This window comes from Aulostomus chinensis, chromosome 23, assembly GCF_037954235.1.
Source record: "Aulostomus chinensis isolate RoL2024-O1b breed Wild chromosome 23, RoL_Achi_v1.0, whole genome shotgun sequence".
In the NCBI taxonomy this organism is placed as follows: Eukaryota; Metazoa; Chordata; class Actinopteri; order Syngnathiformes; family Aulostomidae; genus Aulostomus; species Aulostomus chinensis.
In genome coordinates, this window is record NC_141342.1 from 13,236,137 (window position 1) to 13,251,493 (window position 15,357).

Consider the following 15,357-nt stretch of genomic DNA (forward strand, 5'->3'; position numbering starts at 1 on the left):
CGACTGTATTGTTGCGGGGAACTGGTGTGTGAATGCTAGTGTATGTGTGTGCATGCAGGTCTACAAAGAGCGAATAAAAGATGGCTCAGGGGGGAGGGAGGGACTACTGAACTTGGAGAAAAAAGAGGAATGGGTGCCAATATTTGTCTGTGTGTTCATAACAAAAATAAGAAGTGTAGAGGCATAACAAAGGTGAAACAACTGTCGAATTGACGTTAACTATCCACGTCACACATACAAAATATGCTTTGCAGCCATTAATGTAAGGTTTTTCATGACTCAAGGAACTTTTCCACAGTTGCTGGTGAACATCAATATTAAAGCTGTCATTTGGTGCAGCTAAATAACTGAGAATTTTAAATCTGAAGCCTCAAACTCATGGGACCAAACTTATATATCTAGAAGATGACATACAGTAAGTATGTTCCGTAGAGTACATGTCATTTTTGTCTCTATTGTCATAAATGAGACAAGTGCGACGATAAATATTTCTAATTCTGTGGGTGCAAAACGATTGGCAGCAAGTCTGTATACACATCTAGCTACGACAGGGATGTTTGCTCCTTTCAAGTTGCCACAAACAGAGAAAACATCAGCTGCAACAGATTTGGAGGACTTTTAAATCCAAAAATCAAAACAGTAAAGTACGGCACAAAAAAAAGTCTTGCAAATGGGTTCCAAAGCTGAGCAAATGAAAAGCAGCAACAGAGACATGTGTGGAAGCGTGAGGACGCACAAACACAGAGACAACATGTTTGGAAAGAACTAGTCAAATCCCATAATTCTGCAGCACGGATCACCACATCTTTTCACTCACAGTAGCCATGACGCCACGGGGTGATGTTGATGAGGGAATATGTTCAATGTAAACATCATGCATTTGAGCAAAGGTATAGTCAGAGGGTCTCTGCTGTCTATCAAACTGCCACGACATGTATGTCCCTATAAACGACCTGTACTGTGCGTCTCTGCGGCATGTTCATTTTCATTAACCTGAGAAGATTCTTTAACTCCTCAAATCATAGCAAACCTCACTGCAAAGCAAATACAAATGCAAAGTGCATTTAGATCAACTTAAAAATGTTGCCATAGGGACAAAGGCAACGAAGTTAGCAAAGTGAAAGAAGGCTAGCGGCTATAGCATTAAAAAAAAAACACTTAAAGTAATTTAGCTCGGATAATATTTATAGTCGATTGACAACCGAAGCAGCCTTCAATAGACTAAAAATTAACCCAAAATATCAGCATTGAAACCCAAACTATCAGCATTGAAACGTAAATGTCACTTTCTGCTGTGAGTTTTAAAGTGTATTGACGCTAATAGCTACATGCCTACAATTACATCATTAGTGTTAAACTAATGTGGGGTGCCCTCGCGGCTGCTAGGTATCTGTTGGGGGGGACCACTGACACAACAAACCGCACACCCACACCCAAAAAGCCTCCTGCCGAACATGTCAAGGTGTCAAATGACAGTTGGAGCATCAAGCGGCACAAACTTACCGAATGCTGAAGTCATATCCAGTTAGCATCCATCAAAAGTCTCCACAAGGTGCTCGGGAAGTTTTCGCTGGGTGACCGCTCAACTCTCGCTGAGGGAGACAGTACGCGAACAGCGCGTGTTGTGGTGGGGAAACCGCTCTCCTTGCTCTGATGCCTTCAGGTACTCCTCGGAATTTTTCCTTTTTCGTTTTATTGAGGAGTTAAACATCCTGAGCGTGCACTTCCGAGTTTTTTTTTTGTTTTTTGTTTTTTGGTAGTGGTAGTTTTATGATTTAACTAGTCTTCAGTGTCTGGTTGTGATTCGTTAGATGCACTTTTTTAATGCACTCAGCATTTTTATTCTTTTTTTCAACATTTTAATGGTAATTATAATTTAAGTTGAATCTTAAAACATGTGGTCCGAGTTCATTCTCTTTTGATTCTCTTTTGATATTTAACATTCTTTTAGCGTGCTTTAATGTTCTTCTCTCTTTGTTTTAATGACATCTGAGCTGGAATTTTTGTATGAAAGGTGCTGTATAAATATATCAGAGCAGTTTAGTGCAGAATTCCAGCCACTGAGCTTTTATGTGAATTGAAATATGATGTGTTTGTAAAATGATAAAGCAATGACTGGGTTACATCCAGCTAGATAAATACAAAGACAGCAGTATTCAATCCACATACAAGGCTGTTAATTTCATTGCATACCAGTTCTGTTATTTTACTGCACAACTGTAGTACCAGAATAATGGTATTTGTATCACAACGCTGGCTCCTCGTTTTTTTGAGCAACCATAAAATTGTATTTAGTAAACTGTCACAAAACAACATAACTGACTGTTGAAATCCACATTCTTTCAACATAATTTGTGCTTACGTGGACATTTCTTTAGATATATTAATCACACGCTTAGTGTGAATACTTCTATCAATGTAAAATGTCCAGCAGCACCTAAAGGCACCATATCTCTTATAAATCGGTAGTAGCCACTGAGCTGTGGACAGGAGGACAATAACAGAGAGTGTAGGGTTGGGGCTATGAAGTTGTGTGTGTGCGCGTGTGTGTGTGAGTGTGTGTGTGTGTGTGTATGTGTGTGTGTGTGTGTCACTACTTTGGAATGTCTGGCAATTGAAATTTCTCAGCATAGCCAGATGTCCACTTTATGCAGTCCTATACTTTTTTTTCTTCCTTGCCCAAAATAATTAGTTTTAAACACTGCAGATTTGAGGGATTAAACATGTGTGAGCTTTTGGTTTACGACTGTATAAATCCAGTGGTAAAGATCTCTGACCACCTGACAAAACACCTTTCTGACACCTCATCCTCACGGTGGTTGAAACTTAATAAATTTCCCCATTACCTTAACCTGTATCTTACCTTAAACCACTCCACTCTCTGCTACACCCCGTCTACCTGTGCTGCTCCTCTTATATGGGAGTCTACATCTGCTGGGACAGGTTCATCAGAGTGGATAAACAACATGCGGATTAAATTTCACATTATGTATTCAGTTATTTGCAAGAGGCAGCGATTGTGGACACAGTACAGTAAATAGAATGGTGTGTAGTTTCATTACTCTCCTGATTGTCTGTTTACTTTATTATTCTGAGAGCAGCTAGAGGGGGGAATTAGCTGTAATCGGTCTTCCTCTAACTGCACCACACACCCCCCATGATAGTGGGAGCACTGCTGGGAGAGAGAAAGAGAAAGAGAGAGAGAGAGAGAGAGTGAGGGGGGGTGACTGTCCACTTCACAGCCTATTACTGCATTTATTTCAACTTGGAAAAAGGGGGATTATTTTCCCTCCCGTTCCACTGATGGGAAGTCTGATGCCATCCAGCAGGAATGTGCAACCCCTACACTCCTCCACCCAGGAGCTTGCTGAAACCTTTGGGAATCCCCAGTTTCTTGATCAAAGAGAGGACGCACAGCTCTCAAAAGTGTTATCAGTTTATGTTGTGCTCTAAACCCTGTTCTCGATGATGCGTTCAAGCAAGACTTTGACCCACATTTTATTGATGTGTGACACTTGCATATACCTTCATGTTTGCCTCTCTGTAAGATCTGATACAATTTCCTTTTATATATACCAGAAGTCTGTTTGAGAGGAGCCTTAAATTCAACTAATTATCTATATAGTTCTTACAATTGTGAGCATGCAATTGAGAAGGAGAAAAACCTTAAAGACAAAACAGAATTTGGAGCTGCCTTTACATGCAATACAAATAGGTCACTGTAGATACAGTGATAGCATATCGTTGTTATATTTTCTTGCCTGTTTTTGCCGCTAAAAGTACACATCTCATCTTAGTTAACAATCTCATCAACCGAACGGGAGCGAAAATCTCATCTTATGACTTCTGGATGTTTTCTTGAATGCGCTATTTTTAAGACATCTGCGATGCCATATTTATAGGTTGAATCTGTGTGCCATGGTGCCAGAGTTGAGAAAATACAGTATTAACACTGACATTGGCTCTAGTTGAATATTATTTTGACACCACATCCATCCATCCATCCATTTTCTATACCGCTTATCCGTTGAGGAAAAGCAGTATGGGAGCCTATCCCAGCTTACATTGGGTGAAAGGCGGGGTTCACCCTTGACGGGTCACCAGTCCGTCGCAGGGCACTAAATAATGATGTTATTTGTTTTTCTTGTTTTTGCAAGTTAGGATTTGTGCTACTGACGATATTTTTTTGGGAGTAAACAGTAAAAATTTCTATTTCAAAAAGCAGAAGAACATCAGTTTTCTGCTCTTGTAAAGATCAGCTTGACCCTTTAAACCCACAAAAAGGTACCTGTTCAGATGAGAATACTGATGAGCGGATGCTCCTTTCAGGGGCTTTGGTTTGCAGATTCTGCCCCCTACAGTCAGGAAAGATACACTACATATGTAGCATGCACAAGTACCATAAATAATATAATTTTTCCGTAAGATTGACAAAATTAATTCTATAATACTGGAATAATGGAAGTAACTACGTTTTTTATTCTTTTTTAAACAAAAATCAATTAGGGAACACTGGCCAGATGTATGGAAACAAAATATATTATAGACTGAAATTAAAGATGGAGATTAAATAACTGTGACAAAAACAATAGATGGATAAATAAATGAGGCCTAACTGAGCCCTAATGACACCCTGCAACTCAAACTACTGCATTTGATTGTGAAATTCTGCACTGACTGAGATGTTCAGAATAAGTTTGGCTGATAGCCTGCCAAGTTTTTAATCTCTGTTAATGTTGATTTTCTTTATCGTTATTCAAACATTTGTCCCAGGAAATATGTTATTTGCCAGGTGAAGCGATACAGCTGCTCGGTTGATTGTTCGGTACTTTTCTACCCGTACGGCCTTTGTTTTCAGCTGAAGACTCAACCAACTCCACAAGTCTTTATCACATCATCTGTGTGCTGGCAGCACCACGGAGAGTACACACCTTTGTTCAGTAAGATACAGGTTATATTGTGATGCCGTCCGTAACGGCTATTCTGCATGAGCGCCTCACAAATGAGCGTTGTTTACAAATAAAAGAGAAGTAAACAAAGGCAGAATAGAAACCTGTGTTATGCTCGCAGGGACAAATAAGCCGCATACACAAACTCACAATGACTACAATCCGCCCAGCCAGGTACTATTCTGAGCACTCCTGTCTGACTCAGTGGTTTGTTCAACACGTTCTGTTGCACTAGCGTAGTGTTTTTGCACCATTGTCACCTACTGAGAGTTTCGTGGAGGGGAACATTAGGAGCTACTGGCCAACAAGTTTCACTCACATTTAAAACAGCTTTTTTTTCCCCCTCTAAAGATGAGAAGAAACACGGTTTTAGTCAAGAAAGGACAAAAATAATACATTCATTAAGAATTTATTACTGAATCATAATATACTAAATATAGTCACTATGCAGAAATATATACATCTTTTAGAATATGCTGATGTAATACAATACAGAAGTAGTGGAATAAATACCCTTTAAAGTATAGTTATAAAATCCCAACCATAGCTTTTTGTGGGTTTGTAAGGCTTATAGGTCCTGAAACGAATTGATGAATCATTTGTCTAAATGAAACTAAAAACATGGTGAGGTTACTCTATCGGCGCTCAAGTCAACTAAGCTACTGTACTGAGAAATAAAAACCAACGTCAAAGCAAATCAAACTATAGGAACACAGAACTACCACAATGGTTTGAGTCACACTGGGATCACGTCAGAAACTAAAATAAACATCTGGCGGATTAAGTTTATATTTTAGAGGTTAGTGACACTGTTGGACAATTACCCCCAAAGCTAACTGATATCTAGTCTTTAATTCTATTGGTTTTTTTTAAATAATATAACCAGACTTTTACTCGCTGTTAGTAGTTGTTATTCATAAGAAAAAGACTCCTTTAGGTGCCAAAAATAAAAGTTTTTGGTTGTTTTTTTTCCCACCTTGTGCTAATATATCATGCGCACAAGATACATAGTTTTGGTGAGTACAAGATCGTCATTGGGTGTGAATAATGCAAATAACAGATTGTCTTGTGTGCACCAGTTAATAAATAACCTTGCTGGCTCTATGTCTACAAGTGCAATCAAATCAGAATATTCATAATCACTTTGCTCTTTTTGCCAAATTAAACTCTGGGAGGGACGATCTCCCGTGCTTGGGTCGTGACTTATCCCAGCCCCCGATTCACAACAGAGTGGAATTAGTGAGTTTTAGCATTCTTATAAATGGAAAAACTCTAATGTGAAGGGAAGTTTGTGATGTAGCAGATGGAGTTTTCAACAGCAGAGGCTGAAATGAAGGAGGAATGGATTGAACTGAATGAAGCAGCAGCCCTGTAGCTCTTTCTGTCATTTTCTTGACTCAGTCAAACACCCAGCTGAACTGCTGTGTCAGTCACAAGAATGGAGATATAAATACACAACTATATCATACATAAAACACAGCTCCCTGCAGGGCTCGAGCCCCACATCCCCTGGAACGAGGAACTTCAACCATGTCCTGTATACAACAATAAATCAAATCATTCCCACTGTAGGACAGGACAGAGAAGCACAGGGCAAGTTTTTTAGTCCCAAAAGCACAAAAGAGAAAATATTGCTTTTAGAAGAGCTGATAAAGTTTGCTTCGAAATATTCAAATCAAGTATTTTTGTCCATAAGTTTAAAAACACTGCCCCAAATATGATTTGGAAAAACCTGGATTTATCCTGAAGCTAACTACAGACGCGCTCAACTCGGCACAGGATTGACAGATGGATGTTGTGAGTCACTGAAGCTATAAAAACACAAAAACTTGGCTTAACAGTGTGACACTCTGCCGCAGGGTATGTAATATTCGCATGAACTGCTCTGTTACCATGACGCTGAGCCTTTCTAGGTACTTGAGATAACTGTTAAGGTATCGTTTAGTTACTCACTAGGGTAAGTGCAAACCCTTACAACATCACAAAACGTGTTTGTGGACAGTTGAACGCTAACTAGAACATGACATCAGGTGTTGATAGATGATTAATCAAATGACGCCAATGGTGATGAGGGGCGTGGCGTCTAGGATTATTCACACTTGCACCTGAGAGCTGTTCAGTCAGCAGCCACACCAAGTGAAACTGGAGCTTTGAGTCTCATGTTTAAGGCACTTAAAAATGTATATAAAAAAGTATCTCATGATAAATAAGTAGTCTTGCTTAGTCATGATCATCATCTTAAGAAAAAAAAAAACTACAAAAGTGGAAGAAAAATCAATGTCATAAAATAGAATAAATTCTTCTGGGATAAAACCAGAGTTCAAATGTGGGCAATGTGAGCAGTTAGGTGAGAGATCCCTGAGAGAATCCTATAATGTAGCCCAGGTTTTTCGAGTAAAAATATAATTTAATTTTTTTTTGGTTTTTTTTTTACTACCAATTCTCATTTTTGTTTCAACTGAAACATGTACAATATCCTTGTAGTAAAGGCTTTAAAAATTGTACTAAGTGCTTATACTGTTTATCTGTATCAGCTGATTCTCTTAGTGGCAGGGGTATCACTATTGTAGTGACAGTAGTGATTTTGGCATCTACTTTAGGGTACGCAGTAAATACTACAATCCAATGAACTATAATTACAGTTGCAGGGAAGTAAAAGTATGATTGCTGTTGTTTTTACACAGTGTGACTGGTCCCAGTGCAGTAAAACTTTGCTTTGGCGATTTCCTTTAGATTACAGCAAAGGGAATGGGTGAAGGGTCTCCTTCAATCAAGTGATTTTTTTTTTTAGGGTGAACTTTAACTTCACAGCATCTATTGCACATTTTAGTTTAAAAAAAAAAAGGAAATTAATTTGCAGAAAAGAACATTTCTGCTAAATAAGAACTGAGTTGGCTACACAGGCTCCAGAGGAGCAGGATTTTGGAGCAGCAATTTTGAACTGCTGTTTTCCGAACGATTGCATAACAATAACTCATGCAGGTTGATTCTCAAGAATCAGTATGTATCGATGTAAAGAAAGCACTTTAGATACTCATGACTGACCCCCACTACAACTGTCCTCTATATTCTGCTTTCAATAACGTAAACCTCCCCACAGGTTTGCATATAAATAACAAGTAAAATACAGAATAAATGAAGAACTTAAGATAATGAAAGAGAAAAAAGTGTAATACTACAGTATGCTATGCTGCGTCTCTTGCTCAGCCCTTCCGGGAGCTGCTGTACCACTTCCTAATTGCTACCCCGCTGGTGCTCGCCACTACACACAGCGCCCCACCCAGGCTCCACCAGGTTGGTGCACGATTTAGGAAAATGAACTGAAAGATGAAGGCCAGCACCACATCCACAGTCCTCATCAGGGCCACAGGCCCAGCCTTCTCGATCTGCAGGGCCTTGGTGAGGAAGGTCTGGCCAGCAATACCGAGGACCGCGATCAACATCAGCATCCAGCGATCACGGCCACAGAACGGGATTTTCCATTCCCCAAGGACGGAGACAGTGATGATGCACTCAATGAAACCGATGACAGCATAGTACCAGACAGAGAGGTAGTAATGGACACTTTTTCCCATCTTGCGGAGGACAACAAATGTGAAAGCAGCCGCAATCGCTCCTGTGAATGCACAGAAAGACAAATGAACACACAAAGGAGCAGAATAACAAACAGGGTCAAATGAATATGACACACCCAGGAGACTTCAAAGCACACATAGAATTATATTTTCAAATATAATACTTACCTGCTGCTGCTGTTGAACCCAACAGCATATAATATAGTGGATCTTTTCTTGTGAACTTCTGGCCAGTTATTGAAAGACTTAGTGGTCACAGCTAAGTATGTCATGAAAAGTGACAATTAGCCACCAAGTTGATGCCTAAATGTGGCATCAGGTGCACCAACAGGTCTGTTTGTAGTTATGTGGCGATTAAAAACAGACACTTAGACATGGAGAAGGCGGGGGTGGGGGGTGAGAGATAGAGAGAGAGAGAGAAAGACCTCACTCTTGCACAGTCCTTTATGTCTACAGTTAAGGTTTAAGAGTGAGCAAGTGAACCCTCAAACCCCAGCCAAGTTCATTTGGTCTTTTGCCTTTAAGTCAGGTGCTAGCTGATTAGCCCTAAGCTAGCGGCGATGCCCTCACACTCTCTGCACAGCTATTCTTCAAGGAGCTACATTGCTCCTACAATGCCAGCGATGAGGGCTGGCTTTGGAGTGCATTTCCAATTGTAATGGAGTAATGTGGTAGTAATGTGGTAGTGTAATAATGGTGAATTGTGTTAATATCAAAAGCGGTAGTGAATCGTGCAAATGTAGTGGTTTTGAAACAGAAAGCCACAGTTGTGGTATCCAGGTAACCTTAGTCACATTCATAAATATTTTGCCATGGTACCATAAACTGGTAGACAGTCCCATGAATTATTTTCTTGACCAAACATACACATCAAAGGCTATATGAAGTTGAATCACCTGCAAATGCAGCGATTGTCCCCTTGATGTGGTTTGTGTAGTTGCCCTCAATGCCTCGGGTGTCTCCCCCAAAAAGGAATGGCGGTCGGGCAATGAGGATGACTCCGGTGAGGGTAAAAACAGTGAAGACACAGTCCCAGATTGTGCACCGTTCCTTAAGGAATACCCAGGCCAGCAGCGAGGTAAAGACTGGATTACTGAGGAGAACATGGACAAAGATGGGTTAATATAAAGGGCGGGTGAGCATGTGTGGATATAATGAATGAAATCAAGAAAAAGCAAAGCAACAGAGAGAAATTATTTGTCCTTAAAGCTCGGTAGAAATACAAGGCACAAATTTTGGGCCTATAAAGCATCAAAATGTGTTTCAACTTTCATGGTAGATATGGGAGATACTTTAGGACAGGGAAAACGATGCAAATCAAGAGAAAAAGATGCGGTTGACACGAGGGGAAAACTATGATACGGTATCTGTTTGAAGAGTTATTCAAATCTCCACTCATCCACAATCAATTAGGTTCCACTCTCACCTGAACATGATGACAGTGGCATCTGCCAGCGGCATCTGCTGAACAGCATAGAAGAGTAGGATCATGGCATTGGAACCGATGAAACCCCGAAGCACCAGATATATACGTTTATCTCTGGGACCAAGGAAACCTGTCCTGGAGGAGCAGAGATGTGAGGATGATGGATGAATGGATGACTAAACGGAAAGATGGAACCATGATTAGGCTGTCTGACAGAGGAGGTAATAAATTGCATCATAGGGGGTGACGGATGGAGAAAAATGGAGTGGCAAAGAGGACTGAGAGATGGTAGATGCATGTATGGAGAGATGGGCTGAAAAGAGGAGTGGAGGTATATTTGTTGGTGGTGATTCATGTAATAATGGGAAGTTAAAGTGTGGATGGAAAGACAGATGGATAAATGAAACAAAAGATTGGTGAATGGATAGAAGTATAGATGTAGTCTATGGATTTTTTTTCACAATTCTGATTCGCTAAAAATTCAGATTTACTTGTCCTATGCTCAAAACCAATTGAAGAAAGTTTTCAGTTAAAATCTGTCAGTTCAGACAGAGAATTCTTAAAAACTGTGGTTCAACCTGATGCCAATTCTCCTTAGTACTGAAACTTGGCAGCAGCTATTTTAACATGTTTTGGTACGCGCCAACAAGTACCAAAAGCGGTTTCATTATAGAGCTCTCAGGGATGAGGATTTAATACTTGTTTTCGATACGAATCAGTTGCTTGTTTTCTGTTCAAAAATCTTGCTACTATTTGTCGTTATTTAAAGAAGTTCCCATTTCTTTTCCAAGAGAGATATGAGCCAGTTATCCAGTGTCTGTTCCATGTATATTATTCTTTTATTCATCTGTTTGATTTTGTGAATGATTATGTCCTCGCCTATGAAGCGGTTGTTAAGGCATGAGCACAAATCCCCACAGATTAATTAGTAGCAGGGATAGGCATTACTTTACGGCTGTGTGGACATAATCTCCCAACAATGTGTTGGTTTAAAACATGCTGTGCAACTGCAGCTCTTACAAACTGAGTTAGCTTCTTCGAATGTCCATTTCCTCCGTCTTAAAGTCTGTTTTTTTTTTTTTTTTTTTACGGGTTTTCGCTTAAATGCTTGAAATAAGATCTGCTGTTAACACTAGCTTCAATTTTGATCAATAGCATTAAAAATACATTTACCTAAGTATTCTTTTTAAATCACTTGTTCGTTATTGAATAACTGTTTTAAAAACGGTGTTTATGGACTCATTTAGATGAGCTCATTGTTATACAGCACTTCACTACCTTAGCGGGACTCAAAGCACTTTGTACTGTTGCCTCATTCACACAGACACACATTGAGGATGCCGGCTGACATGCAAGGTGGCAACCTGCTCAGGTGTGATTAGGGCTTCAGTATCTTGCTTGAGGAAACAGAGCCATCAAGGTAAGCCAGGTTCGAGTCGGTGAGACTTTGGTTCCCAGCGTACCCAAACCCTGATCCCGTCCCTGGCTGCTCACGAGTGGCTTATGGAAACTGGAGAGTTTGTCGCGGAAATTCACACAAAACACAGACGAAGTGCAAAGCTACCTGAGGTGATGTTGAGGTCGTTACTGTGCAAATAAAAGCACTTTTGTTTGCTAAAGTGCTTATGTTCAGCAACAATAAAATTCCCACTGACTTTTTGGCCCCATGGCAATGCTAACTCGCGGATGAGCCTACAAAAACATGTGATCCAGCGACACTACAATTGGATACACAGTATGTGTAAACCTTACACTTGAGATTAATCCAACTGTTACTTCATTACAGTTGTACTTGTGGTAGATCAGTAAAAAGTCTGGGTCTTTATGTTGGGGTTCTTCTATCATTCTTACTTGTGGTAGATGAGTAACGGCACAATAAAGAGCATCTGGAAGAAGCAGCGTATGGCGCTGATCTCTATGGCATGGACTCCCTGGATGGTTTTCACCAAGAGCGCAATGATTGAGAAGAACACTGTGGACAAGAAAGCATAGAACAAACCAAGACCCGGACACCTCTTTGGTTTCTCTGCATCTGCGGGAAAAAAACAAAGTAAAAGATGAGTGAGAGAGAATGAATGGTGTGAATGAAAGGTAGATATAAGAGGGGGAAAAAAAAACAAGAAGCTGGGCAACAAGTGAACTATCATGTTTAAACAATATCAGTAGGATGAAGCAGTGAGCCAAGAGAGAGGTACTGAACTCGGTGTGGCCTGGATAAAAATTCAGCTGCAAAAAAAGAAATGAAAATAAAACACACGCACACAAATAAAAGATCTGCAAAAGACTGAGGTGTAGCATTTTCAAACCTCGCCTGTGGAACCATGAACTGATATGCTAGCCGAGATTACATTTCAACCTGAGGTCACACAGGCATCTCTCTTTGTACTGGTCACAATAGGAGATCTATTTGCTACTCCACATATCATATTCCATATCTGTCAATTTTATATATATATATATACATACACACACACACATATATATATACACACACACACACATATATATACACACACACACACACATATATATATACACATATATATATATATATACATATATATATATAAAGTCTCTTTACCCCCCGATTCTTCAGCTAAGAGAATGGTTTTATATAACATACGATCGTATCATCGTGATGTAATTCCACTGCATGTCAGTAAAAAAACAATACTAGGGAAAACAACCAGCTAATCTTTTCTTCAGATCGTTTCATAGGACAAATTGAAATGAGAAGCAGGACTGATAAAATATCCTTGTAGATAAAAGTAAAACTAACAGCTAAGAAAACCACTCCGCAATCAAGATGCTCGTGATCATTTTACACCAAGTTCACAAAGTACATCTAAATTTGTATTACTGCCTCCTTTTAATTTTCCAAAATGTATACTTTATATATTTTCCCTCCTGCTACTGGGTGAGGACATCTGTCTTTTTTGGTTTCCAATGAAAGCTACTGATATAAACCAACAGTCTACATGGCAGAAACCATGTAATATTTGCACCGTCATTGCTGGGCTACGAGTGGAAAAGCACCGCCTGAAGCTCATGACAAGACGCAGTCATCCTTCTCTTTAAAAGCCGGGTTACTGCAACTCTGGCTCAAACAGCCGATCCATTCAGGAAGACAGGCACCCAGCAACAAAAACAACAAAAAGCTATTAATGTGAGTGGCGAATTATGCTCAGTTAGAATGTGTTGTAGTATTTTGTTTGAAAAGCAGTGTTCAAACATTAAAAAAAAACATCAGTGTTAAGCCAAGAAAATGCAATACACAGTTGGTAAGAAGCAGAATAAAGTTGTTCTATGGTCTCAATGTTATCCATCTACTTTACTATAAATACTTGGTGTATTTATCAGTTTATCATTAGTGCAAACAGCTTTCAGTGAGACAGAGTTGAAATGAAGTCGTCAGGCCACACATAATTTGTCTACCATAGTGTTACGGTGCTGTGCTGATGAAATCCCCTTGATGACTTACAGAATCACTTCAAATTCCAGTGGGTGGCAACAGTTTTTATTGGATTCAGCTACATTATTAGCATCTAAAATGATCAAACACATAAAAAGTGACCAGGAATTCTGAGCACGCGGGAATTAGAAACAACCTTTCCAAACTGGGCGAAAAGATGAAACAGCGTATGTAGCGATTGTGATTTTTGTCAATGAACACACACATATTCAAAAAGGCAGTGACACGGATTCTTCGCCCTACACACACCATTTCAAAGCCCCCCACCTGACCCCATGGGCCCCCAACGCTCTTGCTCTAGTGTGCCTTTCTAAATTTACACCCCTGCAGCTGACCTCCCCCACCCCCCCTCATAGAAGCCATTTTGTCATGAGAAGGTAAACCCAGGTAATGCTAGTGACATTAATGAAGGTTAACAGCCTTAAGGCCTTTTCACTTAAGATGTTTTGACATATCTCAGCAGGGTAAACACAGGTGTTATTGATAATAAAAATAATGAAGGTGCTGTTCTGCACCAGTGACCTGTCACCCAAATGGAACGGGGTATAGATAATGTTGATTAATTACACCTGTTTACCCTATGACATAAAACGTCTGCTGTGAAAAGGGGCCGTTCATGTAATTAGCTGCACCTGTGTTTGCTGTCAAAATGGCTGATAAAGGACAATTACAATGAGCAGTTAAATTATAGTTTACTGTGAGGACATTAAACAGTCCCAGAGCATAGCCTTATGAAGAGTTGAATGTTATATAACCTATTTTATGAAATAGTGATGCTAACTACAGGTGTAGCCTGTAAGCTAGTGGTGTTCACGTGGTATCAGCGCCGTTATTAGTACATGACGTTACACGGCTGAGTAACGCGGGGCTCAACAGGAAGTTATTAACTCTCCTGCTGCTTGTCCCCTCACTAATTCATCCCCCTTCTTTCACCAAGTTCATTAACACTGCCGTGAGGGCCCTAAAATAAACGTTAACGCCGTATTTTCTACCTTCTCTTGCGCTGCCTCCGCTGGATGCTGGGTCGCGTGTTACGCAAAAAGCCGGCGGGCAGAGCGTTTTCTTCGGGCTGGCGGACGGGGACTCGTCGCTTCCTCTCTCCTCCTCCTCCTCTCTGTCCTCAGCATCATCATCATCATAATCACACCGTACCGGCGTATTACTTTGTAAGTAGGTCCTCTCTTCTGTCCGTTCATCATCGCTACACTCGTCGTGGTCGCCGCTGTTTTCGCCATGACTGTCAACTTTGTGGAACACTACGGTTACGTGGTCTTCGGCGGTTAGAGCCCGCTGGTGGGTACAGTGGTTGCAGTCGCCCATGGTAAGATGTGACGGCTGAGCAGCAGCATGCCTTAGACAGGGTACTGTCGGCCTTCGGTGCTCCGAGTGACTGAGAAGACAAGGTTAATGACTAACCTTGGTGGCAGCAGGATTCATAAACTCCCATGCACCGGTGCCTTTATCCACAGGGGGGCAGAACTGAACCCGGAGCAACTCTGCTGGACAACCAAAACATTACCCAACGTTCACGCGTCCTGTTTACTGAGGGGGGGTTGTTGAGGTTTGAGGGGTGACCCACTTTTAAACATTAAATACTGTGAATCATGATTGTAGACCCAGAAAAAATTATTCTTTCTCTCTTTCTTTAGAGAGGTTCACAATAGCACATGAAGAGGAACATTGATTAAAACATCAGATATGCAGATTAGGCCTAAGGCCAACAGGCTCATCAAGGTAGGTCCTCCCTTAGAGTGGATTTTATCAAATCTATATTTCATTTTGAATACAATGCAAACTCTTAATCCTGTGATACACTAAAGTTTTGACTAATTAGTAAAATTAAGTAAACTAGTCACTTAAAAAGTAGTTTAGCTTGATACAAATGCAAAACTAAGAAACCAAAAATAATAAGATTTAGTAATATCTTACAGGGAA

At 40.3% G+C, this 15,357-nt stretch overlaps 2 protein-coding genes across 3 annotated transcripts in view; both read right to left on the reverse strand.

The window, feature by feature from the left end:
* The window catches only part of plce1 (phospholipase C, epsilon 1), a 79,017-nt gene extending 77,329 nt beyond the window's left edge, over positions 1-1,688 (reverse strand). For both annotated transcript variants that reach the window (XM_086195309.1, XM_086195308.1), the window contains exon 1: positions 1,504-1,688. The gene's annotated coding sequence lies outside the window, so the exon portion shown is untranslated. The remainder of the gene's footprint in view (positions 1-1,503) is intronic.
* Positions 1,689-5,351: 3,663 nt separating this feature from the next.
* On the reverse strand, positions 5,352-14,959 carry slc35g1 (solute carrier family 35 member G1). The gene is made up of 5 exons (XM_086194566.1): positions 14,415-14,959; positions 11,802-11,982; positions 9,951-10,085; positions 9,421-9,617; positions 5,352-8,565 (listed from the first exon to the last, which is right to left on the reverse strand). The coding sequence occupies exons 1-5, from the start codon at positions 14,740-14,742 to the stop codon at positions 8,153-8,155; spliced, it is 1,254 nt and encodes a 417-aa protein (XP_086050692.1). The 5' UTR covers positions 14,743-14,959; the 3' UTR covers positions 5,352-8,152.
* Between the last annotated feature and the right edge of the window lie 398 nt (positions 14,960-15,357).

Coding starts and splice junctions, on each gene's coding strand:
- slc35g1 (XM_086194566.1), bottom strand. CDS start 14,742: ATGGGCGACTGCAACCACTGTACCCACCAGCGGGCTCTAACCGCCGAA. Junction 11,983..14,414: donor CGGAGGCAGCGCAAGAGAAG/GTAGAAAATACG, acceptor TTTTTCCCGCAG/ATGCAGAGAAACCAAAGAGG. Junction 9,618..9,950: donor GCCACTGTCATCATGTTCAG/GTGAGAGTGGAA, acceptor TGTTCTCCTCAG/TAATCCAGTCTTTACCTCGC.